General features: G+C 46.5%; 1 protein-coding gene and 14 non-coding genes across 15 annotated transcripts; 1 reads left to right on the forward strand and 14 right to left on the reverse strand.

The window, feature by feature from the left end:
• Window positions 1-7,815: 7,815 nt before the first annotated feature.
• Window positions 7,816-8,766, forward strand: LOC119403812 (serine/threonine-protein kinase VRK1). Its single transcript, XM_037670606.1, has one exon. It carries the CDS (start codon window positions 7,816-7,818, stop codon window positions 8,764-8,766), a length of 951 nt encoding a protein of 316 aa, XP_037526534.1.
• A 12,843-nt stretch (window positions 8,767-21,609) lies between these two features.
• On the reverse strand, window positions 21,610-21,682 carry Trnak-uuu (transfer RNA lysine (anticodon UUU)). Its single transcript has one exon. It is a non-coding gene; the product is annotated as a tRNA-Lys (tRNA).
• A 72-nt stretch (window positions 21,683-21,754) lies between these two features.
• On the reverse strand, window positions 21,755-21,827 carry Trnak-uuu (transfer RNA lysine (anticodon UUU)). The gene has a single exon. It is a non-coding gene; the product is annotated as a tRNA-Lys (tRNA).
• A 72-nt stretch (window positions 21,828-21,899) lies between these two features.
• On the reverse strand, window positions 21,900-21,972 carry Trnak-uuu (transfer RNA lysine (anticodon UUU)). Its single transcript has one exon. It is a non-coding gene; the product is annotated as a tRNA-Lys (tRNA).
• Window positions 21,973-22,044: 72 nt separating this feature from the next.
• On the reverse strand, window positions 22,045-22,117 carry Trnak-uuu (transfer RNA lysine (anticodon UUU)). The gene has a single exon. It is a non-coding gene; the product is annotated as a tRNA-Lys (tRNA).
• A 72-nt stretch (window positions 22,118-22,189) lies between these two features.
• Window positions 22,190-22,262, reverse strand: Trnak-uuu (transfer RNA lysine (anticodon UUU)). Its single transcript has one exon. It is a non-coding gene; the product is annotated as a tRNA-Lys (tRNA).
• Window positions 22,263-22,334: 72 nt separating this feature from the next.
• On the reverse strand, window positions 22,335-22,407 carry Trnak-uuu (transfer RNA lysine (anticodon UUU)). Its single transcript has one exon. It is a non-coding gene; the product is annotated as a tRNA-Lys (tRNA).
• Window positions 22,408-22,479: 72 nt separating this feature from the next.
• Window positions 22,480-22,552, reverse strand: Trnak-uuu (transfer RNA lysine (anticodon UUU)). Its single transcript has one exon. It is a non-coding gene; the product is annotated as a tRNA-Lys (tRNA).
• A 72-nt stretch (window positions 22,553-22,624) lies between these two features.
• Window positions 22,625-22,697, reverse strand: Trnak-uuu (transfer RNA lysine (anticodon UUU)). The gene has a single exon. It is a non-coding gene; the product is annotated as a tRNA-Lys (tRNA).
• Window positions 22,698-22,769: 72 nt separating this feature from the next.
• Window positions 22,770-22,842, reverse strand: Trnak-uuu (transfer RNA lysine (anticodon UUU)). The gene has a single exon. It is a non-coding gene; the product is annotated as a tRNA-Lys (tRNA).
• Window positions 22,843-22,914: 72 nt separating this feature from the next.
• On the reverse strand, window positions 22,915-22,987 carry Trnak-uuu (transfer RNA lysine (anticodon UUU)). Its single transcript has one exon. It is a non-coding gene; the product is annotated as a tRNA-Lys (tRNA).
• Window positions 22,988-23,059: 72 nt separating this feature from the next.
• Trnak-uuu (transfer RNA lysine (anticodon UUU)) lies at window positions 23,060-23,132 on the reverse strand. The gene has a single exon. It is a non-coding gene; the product is annotated as a tRNA-Lys (tRNA).
• A 72-nt stretch (window positions 23,133-23,204) lies between these two features.
• Trnak-uuu (transfer RNA lysine (anticodon UUU)) lies at window positions 23,205-23,277 on the reverse strand. Its single transcript has one exon. It is a non-coding gene; the product is annotated as a tRNA-Lys (tRNA).
• Window positions 23,278-23,349: 72 nt separating this feature from the next.
• Window positions 23,350-23,422, reverse strand: Trnak-uuu (transfer RNA lysine (anticodon UUU)). Its single transcript has one exon. It is a non-coding gene; the product is annotated as a tRNA-Lys (tRNA).
• A 72-nt stretch (window positions 23,423-23,494) lies between these two features.
• On the reverse strand, window positions 23,495-23,567 carry Trnak-uuu (transfer RNA lysine (anticodon UUU)). Its single transcript has one exon. It is a non-coding gene; the product is annotated as a tRNA-Lys (tRNA).
• Between the last annotated feature and the right edge of the window lie 148 nt (window positions 23,568-23,715).

Here is a 23,715-nt window from a genome sequence, read left to right on the forward strand (position 1 = left end):
ACCCCATTTCAAAAGAAATCAACCGGAAGAAAATTCGGCAGATCCCACGCGTTGTGGGAATCTGTTTCATGCGAAGCAGTCAGCGAGTACTGCTGTGCTGTATTTTATGGCTTTGAGCCAAGCGTTACGAGGTGCATCAACGTGTTTTTGTAAGTGCAGTAGCTGTGTGCACATCGTGGGCTTACAAGGCACGTCAACACTGGCGTTTAAACGGTAACTTTGAGGTGCAACGTAACGTCAGCCCTCACGTTAGAACACACACGTCAGTATTATCGAAACTAAGTGCACATTATGGTGCAACCATGTGGATATCATACGTAACTTTCGTTAATATATTCCTCTGGGTCGAGCAATGCTTCAATATAGCGTGCTGAAACATAGGAATATAAATGTAATGTTTATTACACTACTATAAAAGCGGAGCCAACACTGGAACCGCAGACGTTAATCTGATATGACGCCTGTATCGTAGGAGTACATACGTACTGTGCATTGCTTTCTTGCAAAATTAGATAGCCAGCACCACAACCACACTTGACGTTGCACAGACATTACGCCTGTTTTTCCGAACCAGTCTACATACCCGACGTACCTTTGTGGTAGAATACTTGATTGCCACGCAGAATGCTTGGGTTAGATTCCTGCTGTGATCTTAATATTTATTCTTTCCATTCGTCGGGTCAACGCTGCCGATGTCGGTTTTTCTTAACGCTCTCGCATTTAAAGTACCAATGTCTGTTCTCGCGGTTCCTGGGTAGATATAAACTGTCAATCACATGTGGCGCATACCCGTACACCACGGCCAGTGGTAAACGGCTATGTGCCACACGTGTCTGGAGGAAAGGGTTTGACGACCTACGCGACAGAATTTTCCCGTTATTCATGTCATGATACGACAGCCATATCCGTCCAATCCTCTTACCCTCCCATGCCGATTTTGGTCTGCACCAAGTAAAGGAGGCGATCATGAGAGCACCTCGGCGTAGGTGGCTAGGCAGATAGATTCGTAGATAAAAACGCTGAATGTGCCAAAGGTTCGCTAAGAAATGCCTCGCATTTAAAACTCCCAGAGCGGAGTAAGAACACGGCTGACAATTAAGGACTGTTATTTTGAAAAAAATTATAGACGAGTGTAAACAAGAGCTGCAGCAAGCTAGTCAATTAATCTGCTTTCGTATCTCTTCTTTTGCTGTGTTTACTTTTTAAGGGTGCGTGTTTCATATGGTTAGTTTCGTGATTGTCTGCATTATGCGTAAACCAGAGCAGCAGCGAACTGGTCAACTAGTTTGCTTTTGTATCTTTTCTTTTGCTGTGTTTAGTTTTTAAGGACGCGTGTTTCATACGCTTAGTTTCGTGATTGTGTGCATTAGATGCATTTTGAAGTTATTTTCGATTTGTTGCTTTATCGATTCATGTATAAACCACATTGTATATTCTTCTTTTTTCTTTTGAAATTGTGTAAAAGCCGGGGGTGAATAAAATTTTATGTACCACTTATTAACTCCTCCATGTGCTTCATTTCGGGAATGCTGGAAGCGAATTCTACATGTTATCAGGCACGCTTCAGCCCATGTATTATGGTGGAAAAAACTGCCTTCTTCAATCCTGCAGGACAACAAAAAAATTCGGCCAAATAAGTCACACTAACTATCCAGTTCTCACGCTGAAACGCCCCCGCGGAAGCTCACAATTACGCTGTCCGTGCTCAAGCTGCGCTGCCTCTTGCCCGGAGCAAAATGGCTGCCAACCGGTTTCCCAGGCTTCACCCGCTCGCGTGGGCGCGTATAGGGGACCTCCACTCCAGAAGTTTTTTTTAAACCTCCTTGGGCCACACACGGCACGTTCTTTGCCATGCTAACGGCGAGCTATTTATATACACCATTTGCCGGTAGCGGTATTCAGAGATCGGTGGTACATCAGCGTGGGTCATTCCTTGCCAAATCATCCAGCGTTTTTCCGACCATCACAGATATGGCTGCAAAAATTTCCACGTCTTTCTTGGAGGTTGAAACTCGTTTTGCTCGTTTATTTCTGTTGGCAAAAATTTTCCCACCTATTTGTGTGAGTGTAGTTTTGCGCCAACTGGGCTAAAGGGCATCAAACAACAATTTTTTTCAAAGGACGTTTATGGGATACACTCCATAAAATGGTATTTCTGGCAAGCTAATGAAGTGATGTAACTGTAAAAATAATGACTTATTTATGTATATCGACTCTTCGAGGGCTTTTCGCACGAGATAAATTGAATAATGTTGCAAAGTTTGATATTTTTTTCCAGAAACAAGGCAAACTCAAAGGGTAGCAATGAATTATATATTGGTGGCCTGTTCAACATAATACAAAAGAAAAATAATTTAGTCGCTGAAGGTGGAGCAGATCGTCTGAAAAAAAGTTGCAAATTTCACTTTTTTTGATGCAGACGTCAAACATGGTACTGTCTATAAAGCAATGGAAAAGGAAATGGGGTTGCTTTATAGACAGCACCATGTTTTACGTCTGCATCCCAGGTCAGTGGGCATGGGCTGAAGATTGCCGTTGTGAGTGCTTCATGCCGCTTGAGTTACGTCGGCGAAAAGCTGGTGGAGATACAAAAGTTCAAAAAAACATTTCTCAAGTTAAAAAAATAATACCCTTTTCTAACTTTTCGTATGTTCAGCTAATACATAGAGCTTTCAAATGAAGTATCGTGCATATTTTTAGTGCGACCACCAAGGCAAGTTTTTTGATGCTGAATACAGAGCTTTTGTCAAAAAACATGGTTGATCCCTCCGTCATAGGAATCGGAATAACACGAAAGTAAAACGTGTCCTTACGGAATTAGTTGAATGTTTCTTATACATATATATGGGAGGGCTTGCACAATGTATATAGTTGTCTAGCAGCTATAGCACCGTTTAAGGTCGATGCACCCACTTTGATGCTTAGTGGTTCATCTCCATCTCGACGACTAACGTACACGTTCAATGATTAACACCAGGGCCGGACTAGAGCGAAACGCAAAGCGCGTCGCGCCGCCCCTGTAGCCCGGCGCGATTTTTCTCAGGTGGAGCGTAAGCGGGGAACGCGGTGCTACAGCCAGGTGAGGCAGGCGCGCGTCGCAGATGTATTTTTGCTTTGGATTAGCGTGATGCGATGAGCGAGACCGACGCTCTTACAACGCTTGGGCTAAGATCGCGACCTCACGGTGTGTTAAGGCATTGACAAAATTGCAATTCTATTGAAAACGCGCCGAATGGGACGTACGTTAAGCAACAAGCGTTGCAGGTGCTAATCGCGGAGGCCACAGTAATGATGAATTATTTTACTTTACCGCTCATAGAGGGTAACACCACCCAGCCGACCGAGAGCACTGTGAGTGTGAGATATAAAAGGCGCGTCTGTAAAGCGTCTACAGTCTGTGGCTGTGGCGCAGTGGATAGCGTGCCCGGCATCACTTCTTGCTGACCAAGCTGTCGTGGGTTCGATGCCCGTTGACGGAACTTTTTTTCTTTGCCATCTGATGGTGTACATTTTTTCAACGTCATTTCCGTGACGGAAATACGTCACTTAAGTCTTGGTGGACCCCGGCGTAAAACACTTTCGTGTTAAAAAGTGAAACTCGCAATTTTTTTTTCAGACGATCTGCTCCGCCTTCAGCGACTAAATTATTTTTCTATTGTAGTATGTTGAACAGACCACCAATATATAATTCATTTCTACCCTTTGAGTTTGCCTTGCTTCTGGAAAAAATATCGAACTTTGCAACTTTATTCAATTTTGCTCGTGCGAAAAGCCCTTGAAGAATCGATATACATAAATAAGTCATGATTTTTACAGTTACATAACTTCATTAGTGTTTGGTTTTGGCCGCTCATAAGTCGATCGTGTGGACGGGACGGGACGGCGCGGCACGGTACGTCGTACAAAGCTTCTTTCTCGGCTCTCCCCCTGCCTGGTCTTTGGCTGTGCAATTATCAAGAGAAAGCAAACGGCTTCCTTTGAGCAGCGATGGCCAGCATGGATTGCGGTCAAGCGACCGTTCTCAGAGGTCGGCGGCCCGAATGTGTGGGAAAATGAGGAGGACATCCCCTGCTCTATGCCGTCGCTCGAGGCGACAGTATGCGTGACCCCAGCAACGACCGACATGTGCTTTCGCAACAATGCAAGGTCGAATGCGTGGGAGGCAGGGTCACGCAAACGCCTTTTCTTTCCCAGAACCATTTAACGACTGGCCCCGCGAGTTCAACTCGATGCGTATGGGAAAATGGCGTGAACGCACCAGGGCTAAGATACAGATGTATTTCGACCATGAGAATCCCTGAGAGCGTGGGAAGGAGAGAGAGAGCCATGATGGGAAAGAGTGCCAAAACGCCTGTCTGCGCTGTAAAGACACTGCTGTCGAGATTAAGGACAGCCCAGTAGGGAGTGGCTTAATCTGAGGATAAACAGATTGGATAACAGAAGGTTGAGGCGGACCAGCAGTGGCCACCTCCCCTTTTCTTTGTTACCGCAAGGTACTTAAGACTGGACGGAATTCGTTTCCCTTCAGTCTAGGCTGTAATCACCTAACTGATCGATCAGTAAGACTCCGTACGATGCAACTTTCGTCTGGGCCGTAACCACTCGGTGGTCGAACAGTGAGACTCGGTTCTTCGTATGTAGTAAACAGTGTTCTAGGCTCTAACTTAAGAAAAGTTAAGTAGAAGAGTAAGATGCTGTTGATGTCTATGTTATCATCAGTGTGCTTCGGCAAGATGTACATATGACTGTAAATATTTCGCTGCAATATACCTTCAAGTTTTTATTACCTCCAACCTGCCTCCTGCTTCATCGACGTCGATCATCTCCTTGACGGGACTTCATTCCACATCAAGGAGAAAACGAACAAAGGAAACACATAACTATTAGCTTGCCGGAAACACCATTTTATCGAGTGCATCTCATAAACGTCCTTTGAAAAAAATTGTTCTTTGATGCCCTTTAGCTGAGTGGGCGCAGAACTACAGACTCTTACAAATATGTGGGGAAATTTTTGGCAACAGAAATAAATGAGCAGAACGAGTTTCGAATTTCAAGAAAAACGTGGAAATTTTTTGAGCCATAATTGTGATGGTCGGAAGAACGCTGGATGATTTGGCATGGAATGACCCGCGTGTTTTCATCATCACTAGTGAGATGGCGCGAAGGGCTCGAAAAGCGCGCTTTAAAGGTCGTCGCTCCAAGCGGATGAGCGCGCGCCTCTACAGGGCGTGGTCGCTCACACGCGCGCTTATCTGATGATGGCGGTTGTTTGTACATCTTGTGCTCTCACCACAAGTTTGCGTTGAGCACGAAGGTCAGACTTCGCTCACTGCAGCGGCCGCTTTTGCGAAAGGAGCGCGCTGCTCACACAGAAATGTTACAACTCTGTAACAGTTAGTTCGCGCTCATCCTGTGTATGTTCGTTCCGTGCGTCCTTTCTGCTTAAGCAGCGCGTTGCAAGTTTCGAGCTGCTTGCCGTTCTTCGCGTGACATTACAACTTGTTGCCAGAGCATTCATTCCTTCGCCCTTGGGGCGAAAGAATGCACAACAAACGCTCAACTACGTCTGTGAAGACACGTTTCACTTTCGTGTTATACCGATTCCTATGACAGAGGGATCAGCCATGTTTTTTTTTTTTTTCAGACACATGACCCGCCACGGTGGTTTAGTGGTTACTCTGCTCGAATGCTGACTAGGTCGCGGGATGGAAACCCGGCTGCGGTGGCCGCATTTTCGATGGAGGCGAAAATGCTTGAGGCACGTGTACCCAGATTTAGGTGCACGAGAAAGAACCCCGGTTGTTCAAAAGTTCCGGAGCCCTCCACTAAAGCGTTCCTCATAATCATATCTCGGTTTTAAGACGTTAATATATATATATATATATATATATATATATATATATATATATATATATATATATATATATATATATATATATATATATATGTGTGTGTGTGTGTGTGTGTGTGTGTGTGTGTGTGTGTGTGTGTGTGTGTGTGTGTGTTATCAGACACAGTTGTCTATAAGCTTTTGGCAGCGACTGTACGTAGGTGTGCAGCTGCCACAGAAATAGATTATAACAAGTGACTTGGGGCCCGAGAGACAAAAAAATTGGGGAACCGTTAAGCTTCGCCTTTAAGAATTGAACGCGATAGCGAAATCTGGCCCCTAGTGCGCACTTCAACCACTAAGTGCATACTTATTAATATGTGTTGTTACACACACAAGTACACGCACACAGACACACACACACAGGCGCGCGCGCGATGTATCTATAGTAATGGTACAGGTTTTCGATCTAAAGCACTTCCCTGTGCTAGAGTCGAGACATATTTCTCACAATGCCTCACAGATGGCAACACATTATCTAATGTTTGCTGTTTGCTTGATCAACGCCTCCTCTAGAAAGGAGGCCTTGGTTTGATATGTTTCGCGCTGGATGGACATAGTTGTCCATTTTTGGAGCTGTTTGAAAGTTCGTGTGTGTTTTTAGCGGCGATGGCTGCACTATCCTGGTTTTTTTCGATGCATGGCGTGGCGCAAAAAACGTAGCTTGATAGCCTCGCCAGTGCGCCCACAAATCGTCGAATATGGTCTCATTTTGGTCGTGACACCTGCCGAACAAAATGCGTTGAGACTCCGTCCACTACATGGCATTTATGTAGTGTTTTTTTTTTCGAAGCAGTTGCAAGTAACATCGTGGCTTTGTGGTAGGACACCTGCTTGCCACACAAATGGCCCAGGTTCGATCCTCAATGGAACCGAAGATTTTTATTGTTTGTTTTATTTGCATCTTTCTCGATTTTTCGCTCACAAGCGACGCTGGCGACGCCGACACCGTCGCCGAAACCGGAATTCCTGCGACACGAGCTCTCTAACGCTATCGCGTTAATAGCGACACGTGGTGACGTGGCTCTGCTGTTCCCGAGCACGCCCACAGCGAAAGCGCCAAGCACATTCCATTTTCCTAAGCAGTGGTGGTGGCAGAGAGCAACCCATCTTAACCCCGCACTTTGAAAGCTCCGTCACGAAAACGCTCCTCGAAACCGAGATGAAAAGCACAGCTTCAAGCTACACCAGCACCAAAAAAATAAAACAAACACAATATAAAAGATAACACTTCCATGTGTGCGGCCACGATAGCGCTCGATTCTGACCTAATGTAACCCATGATATATCATCTGACAGGCGGGCTTTAGATTGGTCACTTTCTGCCGGCCATCCCTGCGTTAGAAAGCAGGAATGCGCTCCGTACTCGCTATCGGGGCGTTCAGGAACAGCAGCGCAGCGTGTCGCGGCTTCACCGTTCTGGCCACGAGCCACTTGTGCTAACGTTTTTCCTTTCCGAATGTATGCGCAGTGGCACAATCCTTAGCGGTGTCTGGGGAAGAAGCAGAGAAAGAAGAAGCCGCAATTACATTCTCAAAGCGGCGTTTAATCGAATTAAGTTGGATTTCATCGCTTCTAATATCCTATCCTTGGAAGCCTCCTCATTAGATCATTGTCACCGGGATGTCTGTTCCGCTGTACAAAATCCTTAATTGAATCAGGCTGGTTCTGATCTTGAATTTTAAAATTAGCATTATTAATTTATTCTCACTATTCTATAATTCATTAGTCATAGAATTCATATGTGACCACTTTTATCTGTAATTCATTCGTTTCTTGGCCAATTCCCCAGAGTGGGTGTGAGCCATTCATAAAGGCAATCACCATCATCCTCATCATTTACCTGGATGTGGCTTCCTGGCTTGCCCCATTTTCAATGTTCCGGGTCGCAGGAAAGCAACGCCGTTAAGCATTCGTTCATGCACATGGTCACGTTCGGAGAGGACTTGCAGAAGAGCTTCGGCCGGCAGGGCAAGACGCTTTCTTTGAAATTCGCCTTCAGCCTCGGCATGCCCGTGATTGATGTCTTGGATTACGTCCACAGCTACGAGTACATCCACGCCCTTGCCGATATGGAGGAGTCCAGCGTGCTAGGTTGTTTTCGCAAAGACAACGGAAACAATTTGTATCTGCAGGACTTTGGTTTCGCCTATCGGTACACGCAAAACGGCAAGCGCAAGGAATACATGGACGACCGGACGAAGGTGCACTACGGCACCATTGAGTTCGTGTGTCGGGACGTTCGCATTGGTGCGCACTCTCGAAAGAGTGACGCGAAACTGCTGGTATACAACGTGTTCCAGTGGATTTCTTGTCGACTGCCCTGGAAGGACAACCTCATGGACCCAGAGCACGTCAGCGAACAAAGAAACAAGCTTATGGAAAACATGCCCCTGCTGATGAGCAAATGCTTACCACACGGGAACATTCCATGTAGCATCACCAAACTCCTGCAGTACGCGGTCCCCATAAAATTTGAGGACTCGGAACATTACAAACGGCGAAACAGGGTCTCACAGAAGGGCATCCACACAGCGTGCTTCAAGCCCCGCAGCGGGCTACGCTTCATGCCACCGAGGACGCAGCGGCGGAAGTGGTTTTCGCCCAAGAAGCCCATGCTGCAAGAAATCATCCTCGCCGAGGATAGCATGGGTGAGAGCGGGGACGAGAACGTCATGGAGAAGTCGCAGCAAAGCAAGGTCGCCACGACGCCAGCCACAACGCCACTCTGGAAAAGGAAGCACCGGTCGCCCGCGGTAACTAAGTCCGCCTCGTGGCCGCACGGCGTCGTCAAGCTGGAGCCCAAGAGAAAGCCGGTGAAGAAGAACGCGGCATCATCCCTTTCGGGCTGGACATGCTGTAAAGGCTCTCGGTAGGACGGCTTCTGCGAGGACAGTAACAGCATGGGCCTGGGTAACTCCACTGCACCAGTGTTGGAAGTCGAAGTAGGGTTGTCGATAGCAGTGAACCCCGACCGGCGATGAAATACCGGATGGCCCGAAAGCGTCCGCTACTTTCCACCGGTTGTCAAACCAAGCTGTCGAACGCAGTCTGAATGAGACTACAGACGCGATAGCCTGAGCAAGCGGTGTTCCCAATGGAGTCAATGCGTTGCAACAGGTTTCGCTGTGTATAATAATAGGTCGCATGTCACGCATTTATAAGTTGCATGCATGCGAGCTGCCTTTTTCTGTAGATTGAAATAATTTATTAAAGAATCGCCTATCACATACTGCTGTTTCTGTATTATTTGTTGCACATATGTAAGAGGCAGGTATTAACCGTATATCAGAATTCACAATATACAAGGTACTAATTAAAAACAGTCACCATCGAGACTTCCTAGTTGAAAATGCGCGATAGCTGTTCGGGTTTATAACATAAGCATCTGACAAGTGGCAAAGTGTAGAACTTGAGGCTGTTCCTGGCACAGAATGTCAGTTAAAAAACATGGCTGACCCCTCCGTTATTGGAATCAGTATCACGCGAAAGTGAACCATGCCTTCACAAGAGTATAGTTGATTGTTTATTGTACATTGATGTGGGAGAGCTTTCACACTGTCTATTGGTGTTTGGCAGCTATAGCACCGTTTGACGTTGATGCGCCCACGCTGACGCCTAGTGGCACATCTCCATTCCGACGACAAACGCCAAAGATCATGACTTAACCCTTGTGGTAGGTGAAGTGGTTAACATACACTTGTACACAGCATATGCTGAATCACGCGCAAACATGGCGTCAACAAGCACATAGCACTGGTATGCATGCTATGCACTCATTCAAAGCGTCGTCATTTGAGGAGAGGAACGCCAAGGTGCGCGCTCCCCAGTAATAGGGTCACCTACGCCTGTGCTCATGCATATTACCACACAGCGCTTCAGGAACGCGAGTGGCAGACTACGTAGCTTTGGCCGTGAATGCGGGAGGGCGTTCCGCTTGCCGTTGACGTAGGGCGCCTCCACGCCAGCGTTTCTTCGTGCGAAGGAACGCCGGCATCGAGGCGCCCTACGTTGGCGCATCTCTCGCTGCAACGAAAGCTGAAACTCCAGAAGCAGTCGCTGTCGGCCCTCTTTAGTGTCATGTTGCAGAACTTTACTTGACCGATCCCATACGGCGACACCGCCCCACGTGCACCAAGGTCACTGTGAAAGGGAGAACGCGTGAGAGTTATAAGGCGCGTTTGTGAAACCACATGCATGAGCGTCCGTAGCGCAGTGCGTAGAGCGCCCGGCACCTGTCGTCGCGGACCGGGAGGTCGTGCGTTCGATTCTCTGGTCACCCATATCAGTGGAGCTTTTTCTTTTAGTTTCTCCTTGTCACCAGTATTTGACTGAACTATATCCGAGACAGAAATACTTCAGTAAAGTCTTGGTGGACACCGGCGTAAAACACTTTCGTGTCAAAAATGAACTGTCTGAGTTAGCAGAAGAGATCTTTTTAACCCTTCGTGATACAAGCATGGAGATATCCATGCGTTCGTTCATTCACGCATGGTGCACGAGGCTTCATGCTCTTTCGTGGACGCGGCATGAAGAACCGCCGTTGACGCGTCCATCAAAGAGCGTGAAGCCTTGTACCATACGTTGATGAACGAACGCAACCATGTATCAGCCAAGGAACGCCTGGTAGCGCTTGAGTAGCGGCGCGCGAACGCGGGTCTATTTCATATTTGGCGTCTTTTGCGGGCTTTTATTTTTTCTCAAAAAGTAAAAAACGCCAGCCTTGCGGGGATAGCGCAGCACAGTCCCAGCGAAAGCTGGAAGAGTTGCATTTCTAGAACCCATTGTAAACTTTCTTGGGGCTACTAATACACGTACACTAGCAAGGTACCCATCACGCCATAAGTCATAATTTTTGTGAAGTTGGGAAGCATCCACTACGCCATTATTCGCCATCCTGCGGAGAAGAGAGGTACCAGCTAGTAGTTACATATCTGTAAGGCATTACGTGCACTTTGTTGATGCGACGGCTGATGACGATGAAGAGTTATGGCTGATCCCTTTGTAATGGGTTGAAAGCATTAAATGACCGACTACTTACGTAATTTGCATTGTGTGACGCCCGGCCGTTATTTCACTCTCCCACCACGCTATATAATATACGTTAACGTTAGACAGAAAGAGAGGGAAAGAACTTTATTGAGCCCCTGAGGAAATGGATCATGGGGGCATTATGGGCCTCCTTGGAAACCAATACAAGTGCACTTGCGAGGAACCCGCTACGCTATAAATCATCATAATTTTTGTGAAGTAGGGAAACAGCCACTATGCCATTTTTCGTCATTCAGCGGAGAACCGTGGTACCCGCTAAACACCTGTAAGAAATTATGGGCACTTTGTTGATGCTGTGCCTGATGACGATGAAGAATTATGGCAGAGCCCTTTGTAATTGGTTGGAAGCATTCAATAACCCTCTCGTTGCGCGATTCCCATTGCGTGACGCCTAGTTACAAAATTCGCGTTGTGTGACGTCTGGTTGTTATTTTGCTACTCTACCACGCTATATTACATAAGTTAATAATATCTGAGGTTTAACGTCCCAAAACCACCATATGATTATGAGAGACGCCGTAGTGGAGGACTCCGGAAATTTCGACCACCTGGGGTTCTTTAACGTGCACCTAAATCTAAGTACACGGGCCTCAAACATTTTCGCCTCCATCGAAAATGCAGCCGCCATGGCCGGGATTCGATCCCGCGACCTTCGGGTCAGCAGTCGAGTGCCATAACCACTAGACCACCGTGGCGGGGTATATTACATAAGTTAATGCGGTTCCTTAACGACATGAAGCCTGTATCGGGTCTGTTTGCGAAGGAGTCTAAAGCACTGGCATAGCTCTCTGAACGCTCAAAAAAGAACTTCCCTTGCACTCACTTGGAATAAGATTTCTACCAATAGAAAATGAGGATGGACTGCCTTTCGATCTAATAATGCTTCTTGGCCTCCATTGTCTATGGCGGGCTAGAGTGGCCGGTTTCCACTGCGACGCTGACAGGAGACCTGCACGCGTGCTTTTTCGCGAAAGCATTGGTCAGTACGTTGATGTACTCAAACAACAAGACTTTGTTCCTGACTGGCTTTCCAGGTTTCAGCCCCTGGCTTACCTAAATGAATTTTAGGAATGTAACTAAGCATAGGTGTGTACTGGTTTGACATTGCTTCAGTTGTGTCTATTATTGTATGAAGTGTCTGCTGTTTATCCTGTGCCGTGTTATGAAACCGGTAATAAAGAAAAAAAAAACATGGCTGATCCCTCCGTTATAGGAATCGGTATAACGCGAAAGTGAAACGTGTCTTCACAGAAGTAGTGCTTATTGTGTAGTGATATATGAGAGCTTGTACGATGTCTATTCGTGTTTGGCAGCTATAGCACCGTTTGACGTGGATGCACCCATGTTGACAGCATGTCTCTATCGCGCCGACTAACGCCCATGATCATGATTAAACCGTTGTGGTAGCTGACGGTGTGAACATATATTTGGACACAGCGAATCGCGAATCCCGCGTAAAGGCTGTTTCACATGCCGTGATTGCAGCGAAGAAAATCGCTCGGTTCGCTCTATTCGCTCTGTTCGCAACCGCCGCTAATGGCGGTTTCGTTTCACATGGACTGCGAATGGTCTGCGATTTTCGCTCTACGACAGGCGCGGCGCGCAAAGCTGCTTGCTGTCGTTGTTTGTGGCAGATACAGCATAATTTTCGAATGCAATGTAACAATCTGCGCGTTGTGATATTCTTAACTTTTCATCAACGGTAGCGAAGACCATGCGTGTTTTGTCATTTAAAAACACTTTCCAATCTAAATTGATTTGAGAATACGCAAGAGCGGCCATAACCAAGACAAACTCGTTGGTGCAATTTCGACGACTCGGCCGGGTCGGCGCAATTTCGACGGGTCTCGGCTTAAAAATCGCTCCGCCGCTGGGAACAGAGCGAAAAATTTCCAACACGTTGGTCTCTCGCTGCTCACCGCTGCGGCGAGAGCGATCGGCCGTTTTTATCGCTGCGAGCGAATTCGCAGCCTCAAAATCGCTCTGTTTTGTGTCATGTGAAACGGCCTTAAGGATGATATCAACAAGCTCATAATCAACACTGGTACCCGGCATGCACTTGTTCAAAGCGTCGTCAATTAAGGAGAGAAACGGCACGGTGTGCGCTTTCTAGTAATGGGTAGCCGACGCCTGTGCTCATGCATACATAACACACACTGCGCTTCAGCAACACAGGAGGTAGAGGTTCGTAGCCTGAGCCGCAAACGCGTGCGTCCCGCTGGCCTCTGTCTCGCAGGCGCTGCTCTCGCTCCACCAAGGCACGACATTCGCCCGTAGAAATCGCGTCTTTTCTGCAACGCATAATGCAGCAGTTTTGTTAGTCGGTGCTCTCGCAATTGAGGCAGTCGGCGGCGGAGAAATCCCGTTGGTGCACGTGGAAGCTGCACTACTCCAATGAGCCGACGCACGCTAACACGAAGCCAAAGGCAAAGAACGTAACTGCGTCAAGGGTGCCTCGGCGACGCCAACGCGGCCAGTGTACCTCTCTGGTACCGAGACGCTTTAACCATGACCTCCGATATCGTGTGCAATCTCGCAGTTAGCGCGAGCAAGTGTCGATCGTGAAGCATTACTTCTTTTCACATCTCACAGACGACGGCACCTCCGCGTTCCGCCTGCCGCGGAAGAGAATGTGTGAAAGATATAAGGCGCGTTCGCGCCGCGTCTAGCATCTCCCGAGTTAGCTCGGTCGGAAGGGAGTCTGGCGCTTTCCGTCGCGGCCACAACGTCGTGAGTTCGATTCCCAGCGGGGTACCTTTTTCTTGGTTTTTTTTTTCTTTCTTACACGTTGGCGTCCATTTTAGCAACGTCATATCCGTGACGGATGTACTTGGTGGACCCCGGCATAAAACACTTTCGTGTTAAAAAAAAACTGGCATAGCTCTGTGGTAGAATACTGAGGGCCAAACAACGAAACCTTCCTTTCCTTCGACTGCGTCCTCACCTTACGTGAGGCCTCCTTACAGCCAAGTACCGACGGAGGAAGCAAGCGTACTCTGAAAGCTCCCTACACACGTCCTCGCGGGAGGAATGGTTGCCGCGCTCCTGCGTTCGAGATTATCGAATATAAGCTTTGCGCACAAGCGTTTACTCTGTAAAATAAAAGTTGGGTCACCACATCACTTCCAAAATGAAGTGTTAATATAAAGACGCGTGTGCGCTTTCTTCCAACTGCGATTACTCAATGTGAAAAGCCACCGTAGTCGAGCGCGAAACGTGGTGCGTTCTAGCAACACTAAAACACCGGGCACGCACGCTTGCGTCTCCCCGTAGTGGTGGGGTGGGAGGGTGGCCTCGGAAACAAGCATCAGGTGGGCTGGCTCATCACGTGGGCTAGCTGTGAGGTGAAGCGCTCGTTCAGGGCCAGGAGCGGACCTAAGGGCGCACGAAGGTAGCCCCAAAGCAACCTTAAGCTGAGGAAGCGCCAAGGGAGTCTTCACCGAGGGCTCCTCAGTGAGGAAGCTTTCAGAGTGACATAAGGCGGCCTCGCCAAAATGAAGGCTTCCTTACTGAGGAAAGGAACGTTTCGTTGGTTGGCCCTGGGCCCCCACGCAGAGGGCCCATGTTCGAACCCCATTCCATCCTGGATACTTTTCCTTATCTCGTTTTTTGTTTTGTTACTTAGCGCGATAGCGGTTACGGAAACCGGCGTAGACGGCGGCGGCGGACTAACTACGGTGCCAAAAACGGCTGCTGTTGTGATCTCGTAACAGCTTTCGCTCTAAAAAAAGAAGCAGAAACATTTCAGCACAATATAAATTCTTGATACTGAAGTTATTTGATGGCCTACAAATTGAAGTCATGTTTTACCGATTCAAGCAAGAATTTAAAAGTTGGCTAGTTAAAGTTAATTAATTAGTGAAAGCTCAGTTATGAAAAAATACACTTTGTCAGCACCTACCTCTACAAATAACAAACAGCAGGTACAGATTTCCTAGAGCGCATAGTTTTTGTTTTGTTTTGTTTTTACAGCACAGCTGTTATGGTCCAGGTATGCCGTGTGGCGTAGATAGAAAATTATCAGAATCATCAACCGGCACGCGCTCAATGACCGCTCAAGCCATTTTGTACATATGGTTAACAAGAGAACCTGCAAATGTGTATATATATATATATATATATATATATATATATATATATATATATATATATATATATATATATATATATATATAGGAAAACAAGACGGTGCACGTACGAGGAAGCAATATTTTATGCCTAACGTTTCGGCCGTGGCACGGCCTTCGTCAGAGAATGCTCTGACGAAGCCACGGCCGAAACGTTAGGCATAAAATATTGCTTCCTCGTACGTGCACCGTGTTGTTTTCCTATACGTACCGGACCCACTGTCCACTATATATATATATATATATATATATATATATATATATATATATATATATATATACATATATATATGATTCTCTCTGACGAAGGCAGGCACTCCTGCCGATACTTTAGTAAAGCTTGTGTTTCGCACGTTTGTCCTTTCTCAACTGCGTTTTCCACCGGAGCCGTTAAAATTCATGCTCGCATATGTCTACCCTGTAAAGATGGAACTCTTTATTAGGTGAACTTGCGCCCAGCAGCGCAGGTAACCTTCACCGCATACAACGATCACGCCGAGCATGGTGGGCGAAATTTCGTCTACGCATGTATAGCGTCGTCAACTTACACACGATACTGCATAATCGCTTGTAATCGCGCACGTGTCAGAGAGTACTGTACTATTCGTGTCATGCAAGCAATATGATTAGAACAATCGCAAAAATTCGAAGAGACAGAAAGAGACACAAAAGGGAAAGAGAAAAATTTGGGAAGGATTTGACACATGAGGGCGCTGCTTGCGCTGGGCGGAAACACATATTACTGTTTTTACCGGTGGATTGACAATGAAAAAGAAAAGCGAGTACGCTTGTCAATATGGGGGCCGACACCGGTATTGCACGTAATAAATAGAAACCGGTTGGCCATCTGAACTGCATGCTCTCGTCGCACTAAAAATGTCCAAGGGTTTAGGAGGATATATAAGGAATGAAGGACCAAGGAATATTTGATAATGGACGCCACACTTTGGCCTCAATGCGTCTACGCTCAAAGCTTAGGTAATTTCCAAGCCAATGACTGAGATACAACTACCAGTACCATGTATAATGGCTGAGATCTGGAAACAAAGGCGGTCCCTGAGGGAGTACATAGGCGTTCCATAAACAAGCAAATGCACACATGAAACGAGTAAGAATTGTATCAAGTAATTACATTCCACACGCTCGTTCCAGCAACCGGATTGCAGTACATTGGCAAAATCGTCTCTATTTTGGAGACGGCGTTGTTTCTAGTAGTCTTACGAAGGCTACTTTCAGATCCGCTTGCAGTGCGTTGCGACATCAAGTTCAAAAGAAGCGTTTTCCGTAAAAGATCCAAAAGCGCAACGCAAAAGGAGATATGTAGGCAAGCTTGTGTAAGCGTGTCTTCGTGCACGCCAGACTAAAAAAAAATATAGTATGTTGCTTAGGAGAAGTGAGCGCTTTTATAGATGATAGGATTCGTGAAAATCACAGCAATGAAATAAGTTACATAAAAGGGTACCTAGGGAGAGTTCTTGTAAGTCGGATTTTTCTTTGTTTATGCATGCATCTCACAGGCGCCAATATCCGGAACAGGGTGGAGGGGGTGTTCAATAAATAACAAGCACATAAGCTTGTGTCAGCCCTTGATCCATTCCCCGTCTTTCTTTTAAGGAGAAGTAACTGGCCCAGCGCATGGTACATTTCCTTACTTTTGAATCAGGAAGAAACGTCTATCCTAAATAAATATTAAAGACAGCGAAACGACTTTCGAAGGGAAAAAAGCAAGGATATAAATGGGTGATTCACCGTAAGATCAAACAAACGATGGCTGGTCGACCTCTTAAATTTATTTCAAAATTTTACATATTATTGCCTGATGAGTGGAAAGAAGAGATCCGCAATTTGTTTTGCCTCCAAGAATTTTTTCGAAGCACAGGAAATCAATAATGACGAATAGGTGGAGTGTAGCGCTCATCCGCTCTGCTGTTTAGGCCAACTTTCGTTATGAATTGCACAAAATATATTAAAGTTATTTAGCTGAAATTTCTTTAACTAAATATATGCATGTTTTTGCTTCTGCTCAGGTATTTTTAGTTTTTATGTGTAGTGTAGATGTTTTTGTAAAAACTTCAAAGTTGACCCAGAAAACGTTATTTTCTTTATTTGACGGTCTTTATCTCAAAAAAACCTTGTAGCAGAGCGACAAAAATTCCGCATTACGTTCTTTGCATACTTATCTACCAAACTGCCGAATCTTAACTTTATATAACTTTTCAGTAAAGAGATACGATCGGGCTAAGTTCAAGAAAACAACGAACAATGGAAATTTCTGAAGACAGTTAAAAAAAACAAATTTTTTATACTTCTTAAATTTTGTCCACTTATTCTCGTCCACATCAGCTTTCACAATCATTGAAAACATATAATAGTTACGGCCCCTCCAATGAGACCCTTAGGCAAGGATTGGCAATTGCGACTTCTTGCCCAGTAAGTATATAACAATGCAGGCAGGATTGAATTTCTTTTTATTAAAAGGCCAGCAGTACCGAAAAAGGTGTCGGCGGCACTGAAGACGTTAATTTTGAAATTATTCGGTCAATGCAGCGGCCACGAGCGCGGAGCTAACAAGCAGGCGCGCGCACACCCGAGATGCTCGTTGTAAGAGACGGCGCAGTGAGAGCTCGTTTTCGCGTCCTCAGACCGATTGAGTTCGAAACAGCAACACCTCTCGGGTGACTTGAACGCACGTGCACTGGAGCTTCGCTATTCTATCCGCCCTCTGTTCGCATCGTAGCTAGGCGCTGATAACACGATGGAGATGGAAGTAAGATGAAAACTGCAGGTATAAGGGAGCTGTGAGCGCTCACTTCACGCACGCTGCTGCCACAGAAACTTCGCTGCGCCATTTGCGAACAGTGGAGAGCATGAACGTGGCGCTCCAGTGGCAAAGCAAAATATGGAATGTCACAGGAAAGAAAAGCAAAACTATCGGTAACCGGATGCGCTTGCCTATCCTAGATGTCGGCAGCAGATGGCCTGAAATGGCCGCGCGTTCGGTCTACTGTTCACACTTCATTCGACGCCGATAGATCTTTTATTGCAGTGGTAGCAAAAGCACGCGAAGCACAAGTAGTCCGTCTCACTGACAGTCACTGATCTTGCGGGTGTTAAACGTTCCTTCAAAGCATTGATGTCTAGGTCGGTATCTCTGCGAAATTTTTTCTTCTTTGCAATAATTAAGCTTCTTGTGCTTCAAAAGGCAGTCTCCACAATACACTCATTCAGAGCTATACTTTCTCGCCATGAGAGGCACAGGAGGAGTAGAGCAAGAACAAAGTGCAAGCACTAGGCTAGCATTAGAGGATCGCAGTAAAAAATCCAGCGGGAACTCCGAAAATGCGTTGTTTAGACCACGAGTTAAAAAAAAAATATATGGATAACTTCGGTAATCTTAAGCACACCACTGTAATATTTGGGGCGCTGATTGACTGCCTAGAGATATGCAATAATAGAAAACATCATATCTGTGGGTTAATCCAATAAAGTGTTATAAGTAAACCTAACTGGTAAAACGATCTTTTTAATCTGGTTAGTATAAATAAATGGCAATTTTTGTCTGGTTTCTATGGTAATAAACGCCAGGTCGAGGTCTACCGTTACCTATAAATAATTTGGATTTATCATGTAAACTAAACTAATAAAACATGAAGAACTGAAATCAGTATTAATCATTTATAAATTCGCAAATTGAGCTAGACAAATGCGTTTGGTACAGGCTTTTAGAACGCATATACGTACTCATTTTGGTGAAAAAATTATTTTGATATGAAAAATTGTACCTAAGATAGTAATATAGAAATATAATTGGAACTTCAGGGGATGTGGTGCGTCCATAACAAGAAAGAGCGAGAAGGGGTTGACGAGACCCGTTTGTGGGTGGCGGGGAATGCGAAAGGAAGGTAGGGGTCGCTTGGCAGAAAAACGGGTTGTGGGGCACTTGACCTTTCTGTGGAAAGAGCATTATTGAAGTAGTAATGGTTTGAGGATAAAAAAAGAGCGCTTATTTATGCAACCCTTTAAAGAATATGGCTCAGCATCGTTGAGGGGAGGGGAAATGTTAGTGAAAGAAAATGCAAGAGAAAGAGAGGGCACCTTCTTGAGAAATTGGCAGTTTTTCCCGTGTTGCTGAGGAGGGAGGGTACTATTGCGCGGCGGCATCTTTTTTTTTTTTTTTCTCTACTCAGCTTATCTCTCCGGCCAGACAGGTAAAACTGTCAAAATGTTCACCTTCAAGTCGCGCAAGAATTGCAGAGCGTAGTGTCTCTCTGTGAATAAAACACTTCTCGCGATCTCTCTCTGGCGAACAGTGATCGAAGAAGGGACATAGTTTTGACCTGGACATGTCAACAACGCTGGTCCGTGTTCGTAAGAGGGGAAAAGGAAATTCCTCGAAACCTGGTTTACACGGCTTGGCCCCTCGGCGTGTAACATCATCCGTGGCCTCCTGCCAGACGTTTGCAAGGACCTGTTTGTTCAGTAGACTGATCGACCTTCGCTACTTCCTGTCAGTGTCTCCTGAAGAGGCAATTGGCATCGGTAGTGTATTGTTTATACCTTTTATTGTTGATTTGTTTTGTTAAGTCGGAGTGAACTTTTTTTTAATTTGAGCTCACTGGCTCGAGGCTGTTCGTTTGGAAACTGCACTTGCTCAAGCAACAGGGACTTTTAGCTTGTGCGTATACTCCTTTACGTTACCGTATTACCGGATACCGGATGGAATCTGCGCATGCACGGGCCTTTACGGAACGTAGACTTGCTCTCACGGAACGTAAACTACTTGCCGGATACGTTTTACGTTTGCGACCGTATCGCGGGAATTCACCTAGCTTCGTTTGTGGCTACTCGCGATATGAGCTTTTCGGGGACTCCAGCCGCTGAGTTACGACCACGTTATTTGATCCGGATTACCGAAGCTAGAGTGACCTAAAATACCGAAGCCGTAAACGTGAGAGGTCTAAAGCCCCTGAGAGGGCGGACAGCTGGTGCCATCTAGCGGGGCCGAGATGTACCAGGCAAGCACAAAATTGTTCTTGTAGAAACGTGTAGCATTCTACTTCTGATGTAAATGCCATGCAGCAGCGTAATGACGAATGAGTTGCCTTTTTAATCCGTTTTTCCTCAGAAGCACTAGGCGAAAACAGACGTGTCCATGATTGTGGTTACACGAAGCGTCACAAGATATCGTTCAATAAAACTTGCTGCTGGGTGAGTTGGTTCATACTTGCAAGGAAAAAATATTGTGCTCGTCCGAGTCTCCTGAGTCCGTGTTTTTATATGTGTGCGCATCAATATTCTTTCCTTGCAAACAAGATATCGGCACCATCGTTCGGTAACCTGGTATTCTTACATACCAGGTTACATACCAGAAAACGTCTATTCCGATTTTGCCGTAGCTGAGATAGAATTTTATTTAAATTAAATATAGTTTGAATCGAGTAATCATAATCATTTAATGGTTTGCGCGAACGTAAAGGTACACGTCTACGTACGTACGTAAACGTTTACGTGACTAAAACTGCTAAAACATGCGTTCCGGTAACACGGTAAATGCAATCCGGTATTACGCTAACACGGTAAGGTTAAAAAGTATACGTAAAACTGAAAGCCCCTAATAAAATTAAAAAAAGAAAACAAAAGAGACGCTACGCCAACTTGCCTCGAAACCTGTTTTACCAAACAGAATGGAGGTACGCTTTTCCTATAGAGCGGCCGTAAGCATACAAACTTTAAGCGCCTAATATGCGGGAAGTAAATGGTAACCACATAATAAAATGCAGCTGCTCTGGCTGGCTATACATGACTTAAATAAGTTACTTGTCTTTCTGTCTGCCTGCCTGCCTGCCTGCCTGCCTGTTTGCCTGTAATATTCAGTAATATTTTATAAAATTAGCAAGTTAATTGGGAGAGGTATTCTTGATACCATCTTCGAGAGTGCCGAAATTCGCTCATTTTAGTTATAAAATGGTTTTGAAACGTACAGTAGAGGTAGAGACATCGATTTAGAAATATATGGAAAAGTTTCCCCCGTTTTGCAGTTTTTTCGCTGAGTGGAGGTGTGTTTTCATCATGAAGCGGCTGGCTGACACCGACTCCTTATTGTTAATGAGACAAATAATAAGAACTCAAGTCTTCTCTTGATTTTCATCTGCTAGAGCTCTCTGAAAAATGCACAGAGTGACTCTGCAGTGTTTGAATAAGAATTCCTTCATGTAGCCAACGCGTCACACGATCAGCAGAATAAAGAAACTGTAACAGGGGAGCAAAGAATTTAAAAAAAATTGCTCTCGATGGTCCTCACGAAAATTCTGTCTGGACAGAGTAAAAAAATTCGTAAAATACTCCGGAGGCGCTACGCAAAAGCCCCGGATAGCCCGAGTGAAAGAACAACGCAAAATACTTCGGAAGAATACTCCTGACTGGGCCGCACGAACCACCCCTGCGGAGCACAACATTCCGCGCCCGCACCGAATGGTAGCCGGTGCGGACGCCCGTGCGAATAGTGGAAGCATAAATGGGGGCGAAAAAAATTTCACCACTCGCCCGAGCAGGGGCTCGAACCCTGGACCGTTAGGTTAAAAGCCTAACGCTCTACCGACTGAGCTACCCGGGCTCGCATAGATGGGCCTCAAGAGGGCCTACGAATAGTGGAAGCATCAATGTGGAAGAAAAAAATTTCGGCACTCGCCCGAACAGGGGCTCGAACCCTGGACCGTTAGGTTAAAAGCCTAACGCTCTACCGACTGAGCTACCCGGGCACGCATCGATGGGCCTCAAGAGGGCCTACGAATAGTGGAAGCATCAATGTGGAAGAAAAAAATTTCAGCACTCGCCCGAGCAGGAGCTCGAACCCTGGACCGTTAGGTTAAAAGCCTAACGCTCTACCGACTGAGCTACCCGGGCTCGCATAGATGGGCCTCAAGAGGGCCTACGAATAGTGGAAGCATCAATGTGGAAGAAAAAAATTTCGGCACTCGCCCGAGCAGGGGCTCGAACCCTGGACCGTTAGGTTAAAAGCCTAACGCTCTACCGACTGAGCTACCCGGGCTCGCATAGATGGGCCTCAAGAGGGCCTACGAATAGTGGAAGCATCAATGTGGAAGAAAAAAATTTCGGCACTCGCCCGAGCAGGGGCTCGAACCCTGGACCGTTAGGTTAAAAGCCTAACGCTCTACCGACTGAGGTCCCCGGGCTCGCATAGATGGTCCTCAAGAGGGCCTACGAATAGTGGAAGCATCAATGTGGAAGAAAAAAATTTCGGCACTCGCCCGAACAGGAGCTCGAACCCTGGACCGTTAGGTTAAAAGCCTAACGCTCTACCGACTGAGCTACCCGGGCTCGCATAGATGGGCCTCAAGACGGCCTACGAATAGTGGAAGCATCAATGTGGAAGAAAAAAATTTCGGCACTCGACCGAGCAGGGGCTCGAACCCTGGACCGTTAGGTTAAAAGCCTAACGCTCTACCGACTGAGCTACCCGGGCTCGCATAGATGGGCCTCAAGAGGGCCTACGAATAGTGGAAGCATCAATGTGGAAGAAAAAAATTTCGGCACTCGCCCGAGCAGGGGCTCGAACCCTGGACCGTTAGGTTAAAAGCCTAACGCTCTACCGACTGAGGTCCCCGGGCTCGCATAGATGGTCCTCAAGAGGGCCTACGAATAGTGGAAGCATCAATGTGGAAGAAAAAAATTTCGGCACTCGCCCGAACAGGAGCTCGAACCCTGGACCGTTAGGTTAAAAGCCTAACGCTCTACCGACTGAGCTACCCGGGCTCGCATAGATGGGCCTCAAGACGGCCTACGAATAGTGGAAGCATCAATGTGGAAGAAAAAAATTTCGGCACTCGCCCGAGCAGGGGCTCGAACCCTGGACCGTTAGGTTAAAAGCCTAACGCTCTACCGACTGAGCTACCCGGGCTCGCATAGATGGGCCTCAAGAGGGCCTACGAATAGTGGAAGCATCAATGTGGAAGAAAAAAATTTCGGCACTCGCCCGAGCAGGGGCTCGAACCCTGGACCGTTAGGTTAAAAGCCTAACGCTCTACCGACTGAGCTACCCGGGCTGGCATAGATGGGCCTCAAGAGGGCCTACGAATAGTGGAAGCAACAATGTGGAAGAAAAAAATTTCGGCACTCGCCCGAGCAGGGGCTCGAACCCTGGACCGTTAGGTTAAAAGCCTAACGCTTTACCGACTGAGCTACCCGGGCTCGCATAGATGGGCCTCAAGAGGGCCTACGAATAGTGGAAGCATCAATGTGGAAGAAAAAAATTTCGGCACTCGCCCGAACAGGGGCTCGAACCCTGGACCGTTAGGTTAAAAGCCTAACGCTCTACCGACTGAGCTACCCGGGGTCGCATAGATGGGCCTCAAGAGGGCCTACGAATAGTGGAAGCATCAATGTGGAAGAAAAAAATTTCGGCACTCGCCCGAACAGGGGCTCGAACCCTGGACCGTTAGGTTAAAAGCCTAACGCTGTACCGACTGAGCTACCCGGGCTCGCATAGATCGGCCTCAAGCCGAGGCATACGAATAGTGGAAGCATAAATGCGGACGACAAAAATTTCGGCACTCGCCCGAGCAGGCGCTCGAACCCTGGCATTCTTGAATTTTCCTCGATCGTTTGTAATCTGTATGCAGGCCAGAT

This window comes from Rhipicephalus sanguineus, chromosome 1 (assembly GCF_013339695.2).
Source record: "Rhipicephalus sanguineus isolate Rsan-2018 chromosome 1, BIME_Rsan_1.4, whole genome shotgun sequence".
Taxonomy (NCBI): domain Eukaryota; kingdom Metazoa; phylum Arthropoda; class Arachnida; order Ixodida; family Ixodidae; genus Rhipicephalus; species Rhipicephalus sanguineus.